At 35.3% G+C, this 15,016-nt stretch overlaps 1 protein-coding gene across 18 annotated transcripts in view; it reads right to left on the reverse strand.

Moving 5' to 3' along the window:
* NEB (nebulin) overlaps positions 1 to 15,016 on the reverse strand; it is a 124,703-nt gene that overhangs the window by 38,724 nt on the left and 70,963 nt on the right. For 17 of the 18 annotated variants that reach the window (XM_057415556.1, XM_057415557.1, XM_057415561.1 and 14 more), the window contains exons 87-111: positions 14,680 to 14,784; positions 13,659 to 13,766; positions 13,458 to 13,571; positions 12,483 to 12,680; positions 11,483 to 11,587; positions 10,805 to 10,909; positions 10,615 to 10,719; positions 10,030 to 10,137; positions 9,270 to 9,383; positions 8,595 to 8,792; positions 7,825 to 7,929; positions 6,945 to 7,049; positions 6,526 to 6,633; positions 6,161 to 6,268; positions 5,311 to 5,418; positions 4,607 to 4,711; positions 4,416 to 4,520; positions 4,122 to 4,220; positions 3,784 to 3,894; positions 3,519 to 3,623; positions 2,685 to 2,789; positions 2,159 to 2,263; positions 1,072 to 1,176; positions 677 to 781; positions 53 to 157 (exon numbers count right to left, since the gene is read on the reverse strand). In XM_057415556.1, coding sequence (XP_057271539.1) covers positions 53 to 157; positions 677 to 781; positions 1,072 to 1,176; positions 2,159 to 2,263; positions 2,685 to 2,789; positions 3,519 to 3,623; positions 3,784 to 3,894; positions 4,122 to 4,220; positions 4,416 to 4,520; positions 4,607 to 4,711; positions 5,311 to 5,418; positions 6,161 to 6,268; positions 6,526 to 6,633; positions 6,945 to 7,049; positions 7,825 to 7,929; positions 8,595 to 8,792; positions 9,270 to 9,383; positions 10,030 to 10,137; positions 10,615 to 10,719; positions 10,805 to 10,909; positions 11,483 to 11,587; positions 12,483 to 12,680; positions 13,458 to 13,571; positions 13,659 to 13,766; positions 14,680 to 14,784 — 2,844 coding nt within the window. The remainder of the gene's footprint in view (positions 1 to 52; positions 158 to 676; positions 782 to 1,071; positions 1,177 to 2,158; positions 2,264 to 2,684; positions 2,790 to 3,518; positions 3,624 to 3,783; positions 3,895 to 4,121; positions 4,221 to 4,415; positions 4,521 to 4,606; positions 4,712 to 5,310; positions 5,419 to 6,160; positions 6,269 to 6,525; positions 6,634 to 6,944; positions 7,050 to 7,824; positions 7,930 to 8,594; positions 8,793 to 9,269; positions 9,384 to 10,029; positions 10,138 to 10,614; positions 10,720 to 10,804; positions 10,910 to 11,482; positions 11,588 to 12,482; positions 12,681 to 13,457; positions 13,572 to 13,658; positions 13,767 to 14,679; positions 14,785 to 15,016) is intronic. The other variant, XM_057415572.1, reaches the window with a different exon arrangement.

Below are 15,016 nucleotides of genomic sequence, written 5' to 3' on the forward strand. Positions count from 1 at the left end.
ATAAGCAAACATCACAAAACATTTAGTAACAATTTGGACTTTGTTTACTTACCCCACTGTAGAGCACCTTATTCTGCTCTGCCAGAGCAAAACTTGGAGTATCCCATGCATAACAGCCAATGCCTCTGAGCCATGATAAGTCTTCCTTGTACTTAACCTTTAGAAAAGAAATAAAATTATTCAGTTTTAAGCAGCACTAAGTTACAGCTGAACAATGCTGAAATGGCACCTCAACACAAGGTGCAGCAAACAGAGCTACATCCATAATTATTGCATTGTAAAATACATTACAGTTACTCATACTTTTCTGATGGACTCAGATTATTCACATTCCTAACCTATCACTAGCTACTGGAGTTCCTGTGCGAATTAAAAAACATTTGTTCTTGTACAATTAAAGAGTTATTGTGCATGCACAGATGTGTACAATTGTTAAAGGGTTAACAAACAAATCTAAGCAAACACAAATGAAATGCATTAAGACTATTCAGGTAATTTCAAAAGCAGATGGGCCATCTGATTTGCTACTTCATTTCACAGATCCACCTGGTGAAATTGTGAATCATTTAAAAAATTTCAGCTGCCTTCTCTTTCTTAAGAAATAAGAGTTGGCTTTCATTTTGGGAACCTGCTTATAACTTTCAACATTTCTCATCTGAGAAGTAAGTGAACTCACATCACTAATAGCATCCGTGACTATGCGATGATGGAAGTGCTCTGGTCGGTCTGGGATCGATCTCCAAATTCCTAACTGGCTCATGTAATTTTCCTTATATTTCACCTACAAAGAAAATTGAAGAATGAAGGAAAAATGATTTGCGGAGAGAGCACTCCAGACCATGCAGTTTCAAGACAATTCTTTTTCTAAAACAGCAGAACTAAACCAGTGGAAATGAGATTAACTTACATTCACCTTTGTAATATCAAAGGCAATCAAGTACACATTTCAAGAAAGGAAAGAAGTCAGTATTAACAATGCTGACCATATTTTATAATTATTTGCCACACCTGGCATATTCTAGGTTATTAAATGACAAACACTAATTAGGAATGAGAATGTTGGATACATACACTGCTAATATCATCGGTGACCTTTCGATGATAGACTATATTCAAAGCATCTTTCACTGTGTGGTATTTGCCCTTAGTATTCTCAAAGGTTTCTTTGTATCGCAACTGTTAAGAAAAATGACATAGAAAATAATACATTATATTGTTAAGAAGCTCCAATTGCCTACTATCAATTTTAATTTGAACAAGATTTATGGTGAAAATTTGAGGAAAAAAGAGTCAGTACATCTAAAGCAACACTTCATGCATTTCACTTTCAGACTGAAGACCAAGAAAAAAATTCTCCATGTATCACGGGACTATTTTCAAGAACAGCGAAAGTGCCACTTTTGGCATAAAAAACCTACTTTCCTATGTATCCCACTTTGGAGAAAGACTTTCTTGGAGGAGAAATTCAGGCGTGCAAAAGAACTGGGATGCCCCTGTGCATTATTTAAAAATCATTCTTAAGAGAGCAGTAAGACTTATCACTAGAACAAAACACCAGCCTAGCACATACGCTTTCAGAATACAACATGTAGTCTGAAATACATAGCAAAGACCGCATGAACGAGTTGAGTACATTTAGCTATTGCCTTAAATCACAGACCATTACTACACATTTGAAGGAAAGATCAATTTCACCTTAGTAACCTAACGTGCAGATCATTTTTCTAAATTTAAAAATGAGCACACTCTCAGTGATGTGCAACTTCTAACACAAATCTGAGAGGAAAATACCTGACAAAAGACATTCTATCCTAGCTCCAGCATCAATCATTTCAATCCAGTCTGCACTATTCAGAGATTGTATGTGTATTACTTTAAATATATTCCTTCTTTTTGTAAACCACACTGCAGTGCAACAGAAAATGAAAAATAATTACAATAAATGACAAAAAAGCATTTCAGTGACATCAAGTAAAAATATAATAATCTCTGTAATATCAAATGGAAATGCACATGCAAACGGGGTGACCTAGTTGATGACACACAGTGAGATAGCCTAGGCTCTGCATAATTGTTTCCCTTTGATCTTTTTTCTGTGCTTTTTGTAAAGAAAAAAAACAAAACCAAACAGCAGTGGAAGTGTTCGTGGACTACGTACATCACTGGCATTCAGGTACGCTCTCTTGGCTCTGATCAAGACTGGTGTGTCAGGAACAGGCGTGTATTTGTCCTTCATCTTCTCATACTGGGTTTTATACTTTTTCTAAGGAAGACAGCAAAAGGAAAAAGATATACCTTTAATATTAGAAGCATTTCCTAATCTGATGTTACAGTAACACGCAGGGGTGCTACACTGGGTGCACAAAGTTACTCTTGCAAAGCGTTTCTGTCAAAACTCTGGGAAACAAGCTTAGTGGGTCAGCTCTTTCTAGGTTCCTGGTCTTGCAGCCAATGTACCTCAGATTCTGCGAAAAAGCACCTACAAGCAGGTATCTTATAAAATACTAAAACATATTTAAAAAGAGTAATGTCTTACCACAACTTAAAAAAGAAATGTGGAATTTAAGCATAAGAGACAGAAAACTAAATGAAGGATAAACAGATTTAAGCCTTGAAATTAGAAATAGAACTTTCAAACAGTTGAGCATAGTGGTACCAAACAAAAACAAATCCAGATATCTTACCTCACTGACCATGTCCTTTATATTCCTAGCATGCGTAAAGGCTGGTGTCTGACCATCAGCATGATGATGGGGTCTCTCTTTTGTGGCAAGTTCCACATACAAGTACTGCAGCAAGAAAAAAACAAAAAAAAAGAAAAAAAATATTACATTTTAGCTAAGTTTTACCTTATCTCTCCGAAAAATGCCTGTAAATTCACAATGTGTACATGACCACACAATTTATTCCAGGAAAAAATATTGTGCCCTTTCCTTTTCCATGCTATCTCAATTCACCTTTCTCTAGCAGTACTCTTGATGCTATGTAACTGCCAGTAACATGTTTACAAACCAAGAAGTCAGATACATGTGACATTAATGACCTCTCTGCCCTACATGCATTCCTAGGTTTAAATAAAAGCATCCATAAGGTCTGCTTTTCTCTCATGAGCATATTCACTTTGTTCTACAACTTTAAAAATTCCACAATATTTGTAGCCATGAATTCAGATAACGAGCTAGAATATGAATGAAAAAAAAATATGATGAATAAAGGCAGATCAATAAAAAATATTTATGCCTTTAATGAAGTCAGAGGTTTAGAGAATTTGAACCAGAGTTCAGTGCTCTATTTCACATAAACAAAGCTGAACATGTCCATTATAGAGACATGGTCAACACAAAAATTCATAGCCACATAACAATGAGCAACAGTCATTATAGATGTCCTAATTCTACATGGCTTTGAAATGGCCTGGAAAGATTTTGCTGTACTTTAACAGTATATTAAGAGGGATACCCTGACTGTTTTGGTTTGGTTTATTGTTTGTTTTTTTTAAATCAGAACAAATTTTTCACCTGGCTCTGTATTTTCTGTCCTTGCTTGGCTCTCAAGAAGTCAGGTGTATCAAGGATGGAAGTGTATTTTGTCTTCAGCTCCTTGCCTGCAGCTCTATAAACCAGCTGGAAAGAGATAGGTCCATGCATTATTTCTTGTTGCATATGGTCATTCAGCAGCTGAACAATCACAGCTTTGCAATTATAACACCTAACAAAAAAACAGTGGGAGGGGCCAAGCTTAATTATAGCTAACAAAGATGCGCAAAAGGAATACAGAACTTACTTCACTCAAATGAGTTTTTAGTTCCTGAACAGCTCTGTATCCAGGAGTATCCAATACTAAGTTGCATTTAGCCCACATCTTCTTTGCAGTATCAGTGTATATATAATTGGACTGGAAAAAAAACAACACTATTACTTAGGAAGCTTTTATTATTCTTGGTAGTAAAGAAAATTTTACAGTGTAACCTAACGGTGCTTTGAAATAACTAATTAGCTTTATGGTAGGAAATTCTGTTATAAGCCTTTACTCATTTTCATGTACTTAACTTCCTGGAAGTACATAGCATGCATGTAAATAAATCAACTTGTTATACATGGTTCTCAGAAATAAAACCTTACCCAAAGCTTACGCAGCTGACGAGCACGGACCATATCGGGAGTATCATACAGGAAGCAGCCCAAGCCCTTCAACCACTTCAGATCTTCTTTGTATTTATTCTGAGGCAATTACAAAAAGAAAACTCCAAAGTTAACTTTTGGGATAATTTCCTTAATCAGTCTCTAAACACAGCGACAAAGCATTTATTGATTACAGAACAGAATACAAATGATAGAAGACAAACTCCACTCTCAGTATAAAAGCATTAGGTGTGCTTCATTCAAATAGCAGGTATCTTAAAAGATGTTGCTTACATCACTTGTGATGTCCCCAACGTAGCGGCAGTGCAACACCTGAGGAGTGTATGGCAAGGAAATCAAGTGTCCCTGCATCTTAAAGAAATCTGACTTGTAGATCAGCTGAAAGACAAAGGAAAAACAGCATTTCATGTTTGGTCATGCTGAATATTCTAAATCTCTTCTGGTTATGTTAGAAAGATACATACATCACTGACAGCTTCCTGTGTTGCTCTGACTTGACGGATTTCTGGCGTGTCTGGAGTGGTATGAATCTTATCCTTGTACTTGTGGTATGTTGCCCGATACAACCTCTGTATCAAAGAAGACAGCATTCTACATTTTAAAAACTTAAAATGGCAAGCACTTTGGCAGAGTAAAGACCTTCTTTATAAGGGAAGGGGTTTTTGCTGGGTATTGCATAACTACTAGAGGAAAGGGAGCAAGCATACTATTTCCTAACAGGCAGATTTTCCACAATTGTTTTAGATAGCAGCATCTCTAATACGCAGAGAATCTGACACTTTAATTCTTTGATGTTTAATTTTCATCCTATTAAAGCCAATGAGTACATATACATAAAAATCTAGAACTATCGAGACCCAGTGTCATACGGATATAATAATTTCTATGCAACTTTAAGTAGCAGCAGATCAGTTAATAAAATAAGGCTGCAACTGATTTTATATTGTGGTAACAGTTTTACATAATTACGTAAAGTTAGAGCTATAAAATACCTTAAAAACCCATACAGCCTGACTCCAAGCCGGGATCAATGATCCCTTACCCTTCTTGATGGATAGTTGCCTACACAGCTCTTAAAAGCCTCGAAGAACAGGGATCCTACAACTCTCCTTACTCATACTTTGGTCACTACAAATGCAACATAAGCAAATAAACATATTTACCATACCTCATTAATGACTTGATTCACTTTCTTCACATTTTCAAACCCAACATCTTTAGGACCCAGAGTATAGCCTTTAGCTTTCATGTGTTCATAGGCTTCTTTATATTTCAACTATAAAGTGGAAAAAGGAACAAAACATACAGAAACTAAATTTGATCATGATTCTACTTACAGTGCAGTTTTGCTAGGAATTTGTGCAGGATAAAGAGTCAGACTTAGAGATAAGCAAGTGAGATATAGCTATATCAGAGCTAAATACACATCATCATTTTTATCATGCAGCCCAAGATTAATAATGTTTTAAATTTCTCTTACATCTAATAAGATATTTGATTCTGCTTGAGAAAATCTGTATTTTGATAGTAATTACTTCAGGTAATTATGCGGTTTGGTAACATTTAAATTCTGCTAAGGCAAATATTATTGGTCCTAAGTTGCCAGTAACTTGGTCCTAGCCCTGTCTCTTGGATTTACCTTGGACCTATGTGGTAGGTAGCTTGTCTCCAATGTTTGCCCTGTTTCCCAAAGCTCCTGACTGGACCCAAGGGTGGACCTTAGACCTGGTTCCTCCCCTTGTCTGAAACTACTGATGCAATGTGTTACCAGCACCCTGATCTGCTCACCCCATTCAGGTATAGTGGGACCTCTCCCCAGCTGATGAGGTCATTGCCTATGTCATGGTCACCTTCAGTTCCTGGCTCAGGCATCCACATGAAACTACCCCACTCTTGCTGCTCTCTGAAAAGCAGTCTCATATCTGAGAAATAAGTGTCACAGTTGTGTGCTCATAGATGACAGGCATCAAATATTCCCTTGCAATTCATGTTGTGGAAGGGCTTAGTACATGACTTACATCACTTCCAATGTATTGGACATGTTTAGCATGCTGAAAGCTGGGGGTGTCTGTGGGAAGGCTGTATCCAGTGGGCAGAGCATTCACACCAGCCCAGCGATACAAATTCTGCAACAGAAGAGAGAGAGTTTGTGACAACCGTTCATTGGCTGCATAGGAAATCTTGTCATTGCAACTGGCAAGTGATTTCCCCCATGTCTGCATTATAACACATACTTGTAGGTTAAATGAGGACATTTCCCCACTTTCATTTAGACCAATGAAATCTAGCTTCTTTATCTGAAAAGCTGAAGACAGGCATTAACTTTCAAAGAATTTCATTTTGGATATCAGAAACCCTGTGGACCCAAAAGTTTTATACTTACTTCACTCTGTATTTTGTTTGCATGATACGCCCGCTCCAAATCTACTGTTTTATCAGTGGGAATCATTTTGCCTTTAACGTTGTGCAGATATTCACTACGATAAACAGCCTGAGAAAAAAGAAAAAGCAATTAGAGGAGAGTCCTAACTGTGATATATTCTCTCAGTATGTATTGTTTGCACACATACAGGAATTTCTCCTAAAAAAATGGATTAGTTTTTTTGATTCAGGCAATTAATGATTTTAGTGATTGTGTTCTCATATCTGAATAAAGGCATAGGCAATGAGTTATATATAACCAACAATGATTAAATTATTAAAATTAAATTATTTAAAAAATGGGATAAAAATCCCATTTCTAGAACTTGTGAGGTAATGGCATACACAATATTGGGGTTGAAGGGTGATACAAAGACTTACTTCACTTAAATTCAAGCCACTGAGAACATTCTGGACATAGACAGGAGTGTCTGTGACCACAGTGTAGTCATTCTTCATCTTTTCTGCCTTAGATTTGTACTTAATCTGCAAAGAGAAATTCAAGAGCTTTAATTAGTATGGCTAGTCATTGCTAATGGAATGTAATATATTATTATATTTGTTATATTTGCTATTTATTTTATTAATGAACTATTCTATTAGTGAACCAGCATTTAAAGAGAAAGTGTATTGAAATTCTGGCTAAATAAATGAACATGGCACCTCACCGGATAAGAACAGCAGAAAAGTTTTATCAAGGAATACTAGAAAATGTCAATATTCATTCATAGAATGGGCATATGTACCATGTGACAAATATCCAACACACTTCTGATACAGGGTTTGGGAAAGGACATACATTCTCAAAACCCAGAATAGTTATTCTCCCATTCAAATGGCTTAATCATAAACTAAGGATGTGTCCTAAGATCTTGAGAGGAGGGGAAAAGAAAAAAAATCATAAAATCAACATCAAAAGACATTTTTAAAAAAATAAAAATTTCATCACTTCTGCTTTACTTCAAGGGTTCTGAATGAAGTATTAATATTTTAAGTTGTACTTAAAACAGTATTTCTTTTTTATTTCACCTTTTCCGAGAAGTATTAAAATATATTCCTTCTTGAATGAGATGTATGCTGACAATACATACTTCTAGAGCAGTAAGGTTTAAATAACCATTGATGTTTATTTAATGAATAGATCAGTAGACAAGGATAGAGAACATTTTCCAGACTATATCTGGGGCAGAATAAAGCTACTCCATCCTTTTAATACAGTGCAGTGAAAAAACCTAGAAGTAAAACCAGTGTATCCACTCACATCACTGCGAAGATCGTAGGCATGTTTGGCATGGAGAATTTCTGGAGTATCCCAAACAAAGCAGCCAATACCTTTCAGCCAGTTAAGATCATCCTTGTATATCACCTACGGTATCAGAGCAAAGCAACAGTCTGTAAGACTTCCACTAAGATCTAATTTCTTATTGCTAAATCAGTCCAAAACACAACTGTCAAAAGATGGCAAGTAAAACATCCAGTATTTTTACTTTTGTTTGTTTGAGAAAATCAAAACAATTTCATTTGGCATGTAAATAATTTTTTCTTCATTTCTTCAATTTGGCCAATAAATAAAACCCTATAATTATTAAAAATCATACTTGCATATCCTACTGGGCAATGATTTACTGATAGATCACTGCTGATATACAGTGCTGACCTATGCAAGGCAAGTGCATGGAAGCGTCGCACCACCAGGATTTTCTCAAAGTTCCAAAGTTTCCACACCTTATGCAACTAAACAATAAAGGACAATTTACAGACAGGGATGGCTGAACCTGTAGAACTGCAATGTTATGACCCAATGCCTACACTGACAACACTGAAATTTTGCATATTAAGCCACACCAACTATGCACTTAGGTGTTACAAAACATGATACAGATGCTGTTTAGCAGTGCATAATGTAACAGATTCAAATGGCAACTTCAGAGTACTCCAAGTAAGTTTCTGCTAAGTCATTCCCTCCAAGAGAGTATAAATGCAAGAATCTCTTTTAAAAGTGAGCCACAAACATATGATTTGTGAACTTACATCACTGACTTGATCTGTTACTTTCCGAACATGGGAATTGATTTGAAGATCTGGTAGACAGATCCAGTCGTGGAGATGTGTGCGGTAATCGATTTCACTGATTTTCTTCTGTGCATCCTTAGCAGAAATTATGTCTACCATGTCTGGAATAATGTGGACTTTGGCTTTAGTCTTTTCATAGACTTCCTTGTACAGACGCTGCAGAGTTAAACCAGTACATTAATAATGCTGACAAATAATCTGCAGTATTAAGTGCTGATAAATTTGAAAATTATTATTTTCATGGAATGTTAGTGGGAGAGCAATCACGCTATGGCTATGACTAAAATTAACATTGCGTGTACTCTAAAAATAATTCACAGTATCTTAACAATTTCACAATGCTTTATCAAATATTCATTGTACACACATGTTAAAAGGAAGCAGACCATGTAGTGCTGCATTTTATACATAAACTGTCACACTAAAGGTTTATCCATGCAGGAAATTTAACAGTTGAGACACCGGCTTGAAAAGACATTCATAAATTTATGACAGAATTCAGCAAATACTGAACACTGCCAAATGCATGTGGAAATATGGCATCTGAATGAAGGCACGTGGATTCTTTGAGTAGCCTCTTCTGAGATAAGTATGGTTTTATCAGGAAAAGACACATCAGAAAACAACACTTACATCAATATTAAGCTTTCCAACTCTAAGGCACCTTGCTGTATTGGGATCATCCTCAACACCCCTGGGTAACGTGTACAGTGCTTTAAACTTGTCATATTCTTCCCGGTATTTTACCTAAGCAGATGCAAATAAAGGTGACAAATAACTCACCCCAATGAGTCAACTGTATTTTTGAAACAAAATTTACCACTAAGCAAAATATTTAGTTAAGTCCAACAAGCAGAGAAAGCCTTTAAAGCAGGATCTTGGTTTTTAATCTTATTTTAAATGGCAAAGAAAGCATGTAACTATCATGTTGCAAAAATAACAAAAGCTGACTAGAAGATTTTAAAAATAAATAGATGCAGAATAAGCTACTAATTTATTGTTCCAGCTGTTTCATTTAAAGATTCATGAATAGAGTGATCACTCATGAGCCTCAGTTCAGTAAAGCAAAAGATTATGTCCTTCTATACTTGGTAAAGCATGACTTAAAGACTTTTGGTGTTTTTCTGACCTGGATGATTATGAAATTTAAATTATAAAAAAAAAAATCAAGAAAACATTTCTATTACTATAAAATATGGCATTATTTTCTAAGAAAAGAAGCAAATGACTAACTTTTAAGGTAAACAATTAGCACAGAAAACTGATTATTTACAGTTACATGCTATATCTAAATCAAAAATAGAAGTTATGATTTGGTTTGTTTTTTTGGCTTTTTTTTTAATGATAACCTATAGTATTTGCAAGGCATGAAGAAAGTATTTTATTCACTTACAATACTAGCATTATGCTTCAGTTCTTTTGCACGTGCTAGGGATACAGCATCAGAGGGCATTGCATAGCTAGTTGCTTTCACTTTTTCCCAAGCTTTCTTGTAGAGATTCTGTGGGGAAATAGAAAGTATCTGTGAGTGGAAAAATTCTTCTCCTGAGTAACAACCAACAAACCATAGAAATCAAAACCACTTCAGTTTTTATATATATACTGTAACCATTACTATCAAGAGGCTGTGCACTAGTTTAATCTTGACAGTGCACAAAAAGGATGACAAAAATGCTTTCTAACTATTCATGACCCTTCTCATACAAGGTCTGAATTTTGTTCAGGTGGAATTTTCTTCAGGTAATCCATTTATTAATGATTCTATTTTGACAAGACTGGAACTATAGTTAGAAAAATATGTCCTCTGCCTGAAATACAGCTTCTCTACACATTCAAGAAATGCAGAGGGCTACCACTAGCTTTGATAAATTTCATGTTTGGACTTTTATCTTCAAACAGATTGAATGAACAAAATAAACAAAAATCCCACATAGTAGCACCTTAAGAAAGAAATGAATAAATAAATAGAAACTCTTACATTGCTAAAGAGATTTTTCAAATTATTAACTCTTTCAGAATCTACTGTTTCAGTCACAGTTGTATACTTGTCCTTAGTCTTGTGGAAATCTTCTTTGTATTTCACCTGTAAGACGAAAGACAGATTTAATTGTTTCAATCCTCAGAAGGAGCACGGGGAAAGCCTGAGTAGAAAAAGTGGGGAGACTCACATCACTGGCATTTATAGCACTCTGCACTGCAGTCACATAGAGAGGTGTGTCAGTAACAACTCCAAAGTTCTGAAAATTCTCTTTTCCTGCAGCTGTGTATTTTATCTAAGGAAATAAAACAAAACAAAACATTAATGCTGAAAATGACCAGGAAATTCCCTTTCAGCTTCCTTTAAAATCAGTTCTGGACAACTGAAACCCAAGATTCTGGCCCAGTTAAGACCAACTTCAACAGTGACAGACCATAGAGAAGAAATACCTTATAGCCAGTATGAACTAAGGAATAATGAAAATTGCACATCACTGTATAGCATCTAGTAGGCTAAAGGTGCAATCAGCAAGTCAAGAGACACCATTTTCCCAACATAAATGTCTCACTGAGGTATCTTGTGCACGCAATGGCACACGGAAAGACAAAATGTTATTTTCTCACTGTTACAACCCACAATCTTGCTGTCCTTCCATTCTCCTGTTTTCTTCTCCTTCAGTAACACAAGAGATCATGTCTTTACAGATAAAACTGAAAGAGTGTATTATAATAGTTTGTAAAAAAAATATTCTGATGTAATAGAAATTACTCCATTCTGCTCTGGGCTAAGACAGGTGTCAGTCCCAGTGAATCACAAATGGAAGGAAAAAAATCTTATAAATATTTACTTTTGAGGAAAACAAGCTTACTTGGCTCTGGAGGTCATATGATTTTTTAGCTTGCAGGATTTGTGGAGTATCCCAGACATAACACCCAAGTCCCTTCAGCCAGTTTAAGTCATCTTTATACACCACCTGTATGGAAGAAAACAGACTGTTAAGTTAGGAAGAAATCTGCCTTCTGCTTGGAGGCAGTAGTATTTGTTTTTCTTCTCTATATTCAGTATCTTCCGCTTGTACAAACTGCTGAAGGTTAGCACTGAATCTGAACCAGGCTCCCTCAGTAATTCCAATCTATTTGGAAGCTTAAATGTGAGCACAGAGAAGACTGGCCTATCTCTCAGTTTGACTGAATGATTTTTAACCACAGGATTTGCAAGGGATATTAAACCAAATAATGCAGCACAGCAATGGGCTAAGCAACACATCATTGCATTTTATTAGGAAGGTTGGCTGGCCCAAGCTGAGATACTGTTGGCTATGTAACACGAAGAAGTGTTGATTTATTGCGCCACTCAGCTCAGACCCTGTGCACCAAAACAAGCCAAATGAATAAAGTCTTTTCCAGACCCACTGGATCCAGAAGGATTACGGATGCTGTCCTGGCCCATGTGCAAATCACAACAATCCCAATTACAATACTTAATGATCACTGCAGTACAGCAAAATTCTGATTGTACCAATGTGCATGGACCAGACTCTAAGCTTGCTATACAATCTCATCCAGTCAAAGAGAGATAAAGTGTTGATAGCAGTGACATTTGAGAAGGTTTCATAATGTTAACTTTTGTTTGGTTTTTTTTCCCAGATTACGAATGAGTAATAAATAACCAGACCAGTAAAATGTTCCCCTCAAACCCTGTAAAAACATTAATTTTTGGTACTATGCTACCAAGCAATCTAAGACCACGGTTATTAATTTCCTATTTGTACACCATGGAAGACATTTTAAAGTATTTTATATTTAAATACCATGCAAAAAATACATGAAAGGCTACTAAAATATCAAACAAATAAATTAAACACATACATCACTCAAAATTTCCTGGGCTCTTTTGGCTTGAATAACATCATTTTCTTCAGGTGAACAATTCCACTGATGGAAGTAAGTTTTGTATTCGAGATCACTGAGGATATACTGGCACTTCTTAGCTAGCACATGATTCATCATGTCACTTGGAATATGGACATTCGTTTTGGTGTCTTCGTAATTCTTTCTGTAGGCCAACTAAAAAGGAAAGATTGGGGAAAAGGCAAGAAGAGAGAATAGTGGTTTTCTGCACAATTTTGACTCTAACAGGTTACAGGTTATGGCATAATCCGAGGCATGCTTTCTATATTTAGTAGTTAAACACCCACGGGATTCAACAGAATGAAATCATAAATTAATAACCGTTTATTCTGATGATATTCTAGAAGGACAAGAACGACCTTATTCACTTACAGATTTAACAGCTGGTGAAAAAATTAACATGAATTCAAGATTAAAAAAAGTCACATGCTACAAAACATGCTTGTAATCTAGTTAAATCTCCTTGTCCAAATGAAGGCAGAATATTTGGTATTATACTGACTTTATGTCCTGCATGATACGTTGTATGGGCCATGGTAAGAAAACACCAAATGTGTGTTTCACTTTTCCAGTTCTTATATTCCCATTTCAATTAAAAATCAACACTTCTTTAATATAGATATGTAAAGCAAAAGAATCCCAAGTCATATACTGTTTCTTACTGTTCAGATTCCTTAACTGAAATAGAAAAAATGTTTTTTTATTTTATTTATTCTAATATGTCTAATAGCTAAACAAATCTCTTCTTAACCTCCTGAATAATTTCAAGTTCAATTATTCAACCCATGTAACAAAATAACCATGCAGGAAACATAAACATGTTGAAAAAACTTTTAATGATGGTATTAAGTATTGTATTACTTATAATTAAAGATGTCATGCTAAAATAAAGAAAATGGGAAAATACTACAGTGAGGCTAATTCTCTCCTTACCGCGCTCCTCATTTTCTGGAATGCTAGTGAATGAATGACACTGGGGAAATCCTCAATCTCCTTCCCAGCCAGGTAATGGCCTTTCAGCTTCTCATATATTTCCTTATATTTAAGCTGCAAAATATCCATGTGGAAATTTTAAAGTTCATTCTAACAATGTATATGGAAAATAAAGGAAAAGAAAGGAGAATTTATACTAACCTCACTATTTATGTAGTTTGCATGCTTTGCTCCAACAAGTGGAATATATTTCTCATCCAAAGAATAACCAATGGGCTTGCTAATCTCCCAAGCATTTTTATAACGTTTCTAGACAAAAACAAAACCAAAAACAAATAGACGTTTTGGGTAAAAATCCATTATTACCTTCAAAGAAACCCGACGTTGCCATTTATACACACATGGAATATAATTTATAGTCACTGAATTGTCCCAGTAAAATAAATGAGGAATGTTAATTTTGAATACATATTCAGTGTGACTAAGGCAAACAGAATTAGTGTTCCGATTCAGGAAAGTACTTGAGCACAAATTTAAGATGATCTCCGCTTTCTTTACTATATTTGGAGTTCAGCATTTCTCCTCAGAGTAATACAAGTATCCAACATGTAGGTACGAACTCTTGTTTAAAAGTGCAGCATAGAACAGACATTGGTAATTTTATAGATACCTCTTCAATATGGTGAAAAATCTTCCAGTAACCACTGTATATTTTAAAAGCATTAACTGTGTCAGTGGCACTTTTCTAATACATCATATTTAAAAAAAAAATTAAATATATTTACTTTCAGACTAACTTATGAAGCACCTACTCCTATGAATGAGTAGCCACATTTTTAAAAAATAGAGATTTCCAATAAAAATTAACTTATGAATGTAAACAATCTACAGTTTTTCTTTCTTAGAAAAGAAAATGTAAATTTCATTAGTAGTCTCAGAATATATCATTGGATGAATGATAAACTGCTGTCACACACTCTACTACTGCTATTACTGCTTCCAAACACCCAACAGCAGTGCTTTGAGATCAGTTCAATAAGGAAAGAAATTAGCCTTATCGCAATGATCCAAACCGAGAAAAAATGAATAAAAAAGAGATTAAATAACTTTCACAGTGCCCCAGTAGACTAACGACAAAAATGAACAGTTTTCTGACGTCCACCTCACATTCTGTTCATTTCAAAACAAATTAAAGCTTAGTTAGATATTTATAGAATCTTACATCACTGTATAGCAAGGACATGTCTTTGGCATGATTCAACACAGGAGTATCATCAGACCCAATATACTGGCCTTTCTCAAGGTTAAACGTTTCTTTGTATTTTATCTAAAAAAGATGACAAACACAATGTTAATTCCATGGGAGAAATAAATTATCCCAATGTGCCATTTCTTGGAAGTAGACATTAATTTTCTGTTATCATATTTTCAGTAATGTTTGTAGTTCCAACTACTATAGTACACAGTCAAAAGCAATCAGTACATCACACCACAAAATCCACACAGTATTGTAACAAAATTCAACTGGCTGATCAGCAATACAGCTTAGTAGCAACACC

Source organism: Pezoporus wallicus, unplaced genomic scaffold (assembly GCF_028554395.1).
Source record: "Pezoporus wallicus isolate ANWC-B61680 ecotype Strahan unplaced genomic scaffold, APGP_CSIRO_Pwel_v1 contig_736, whole genome shotgun sequence".
NCBI classification, from domain to species: Eukaryota; Metazoa; Chordata; class Aves; order Psittaciformes; family Psittacidae; genus Pezoporus; species Pezoporus wallicus.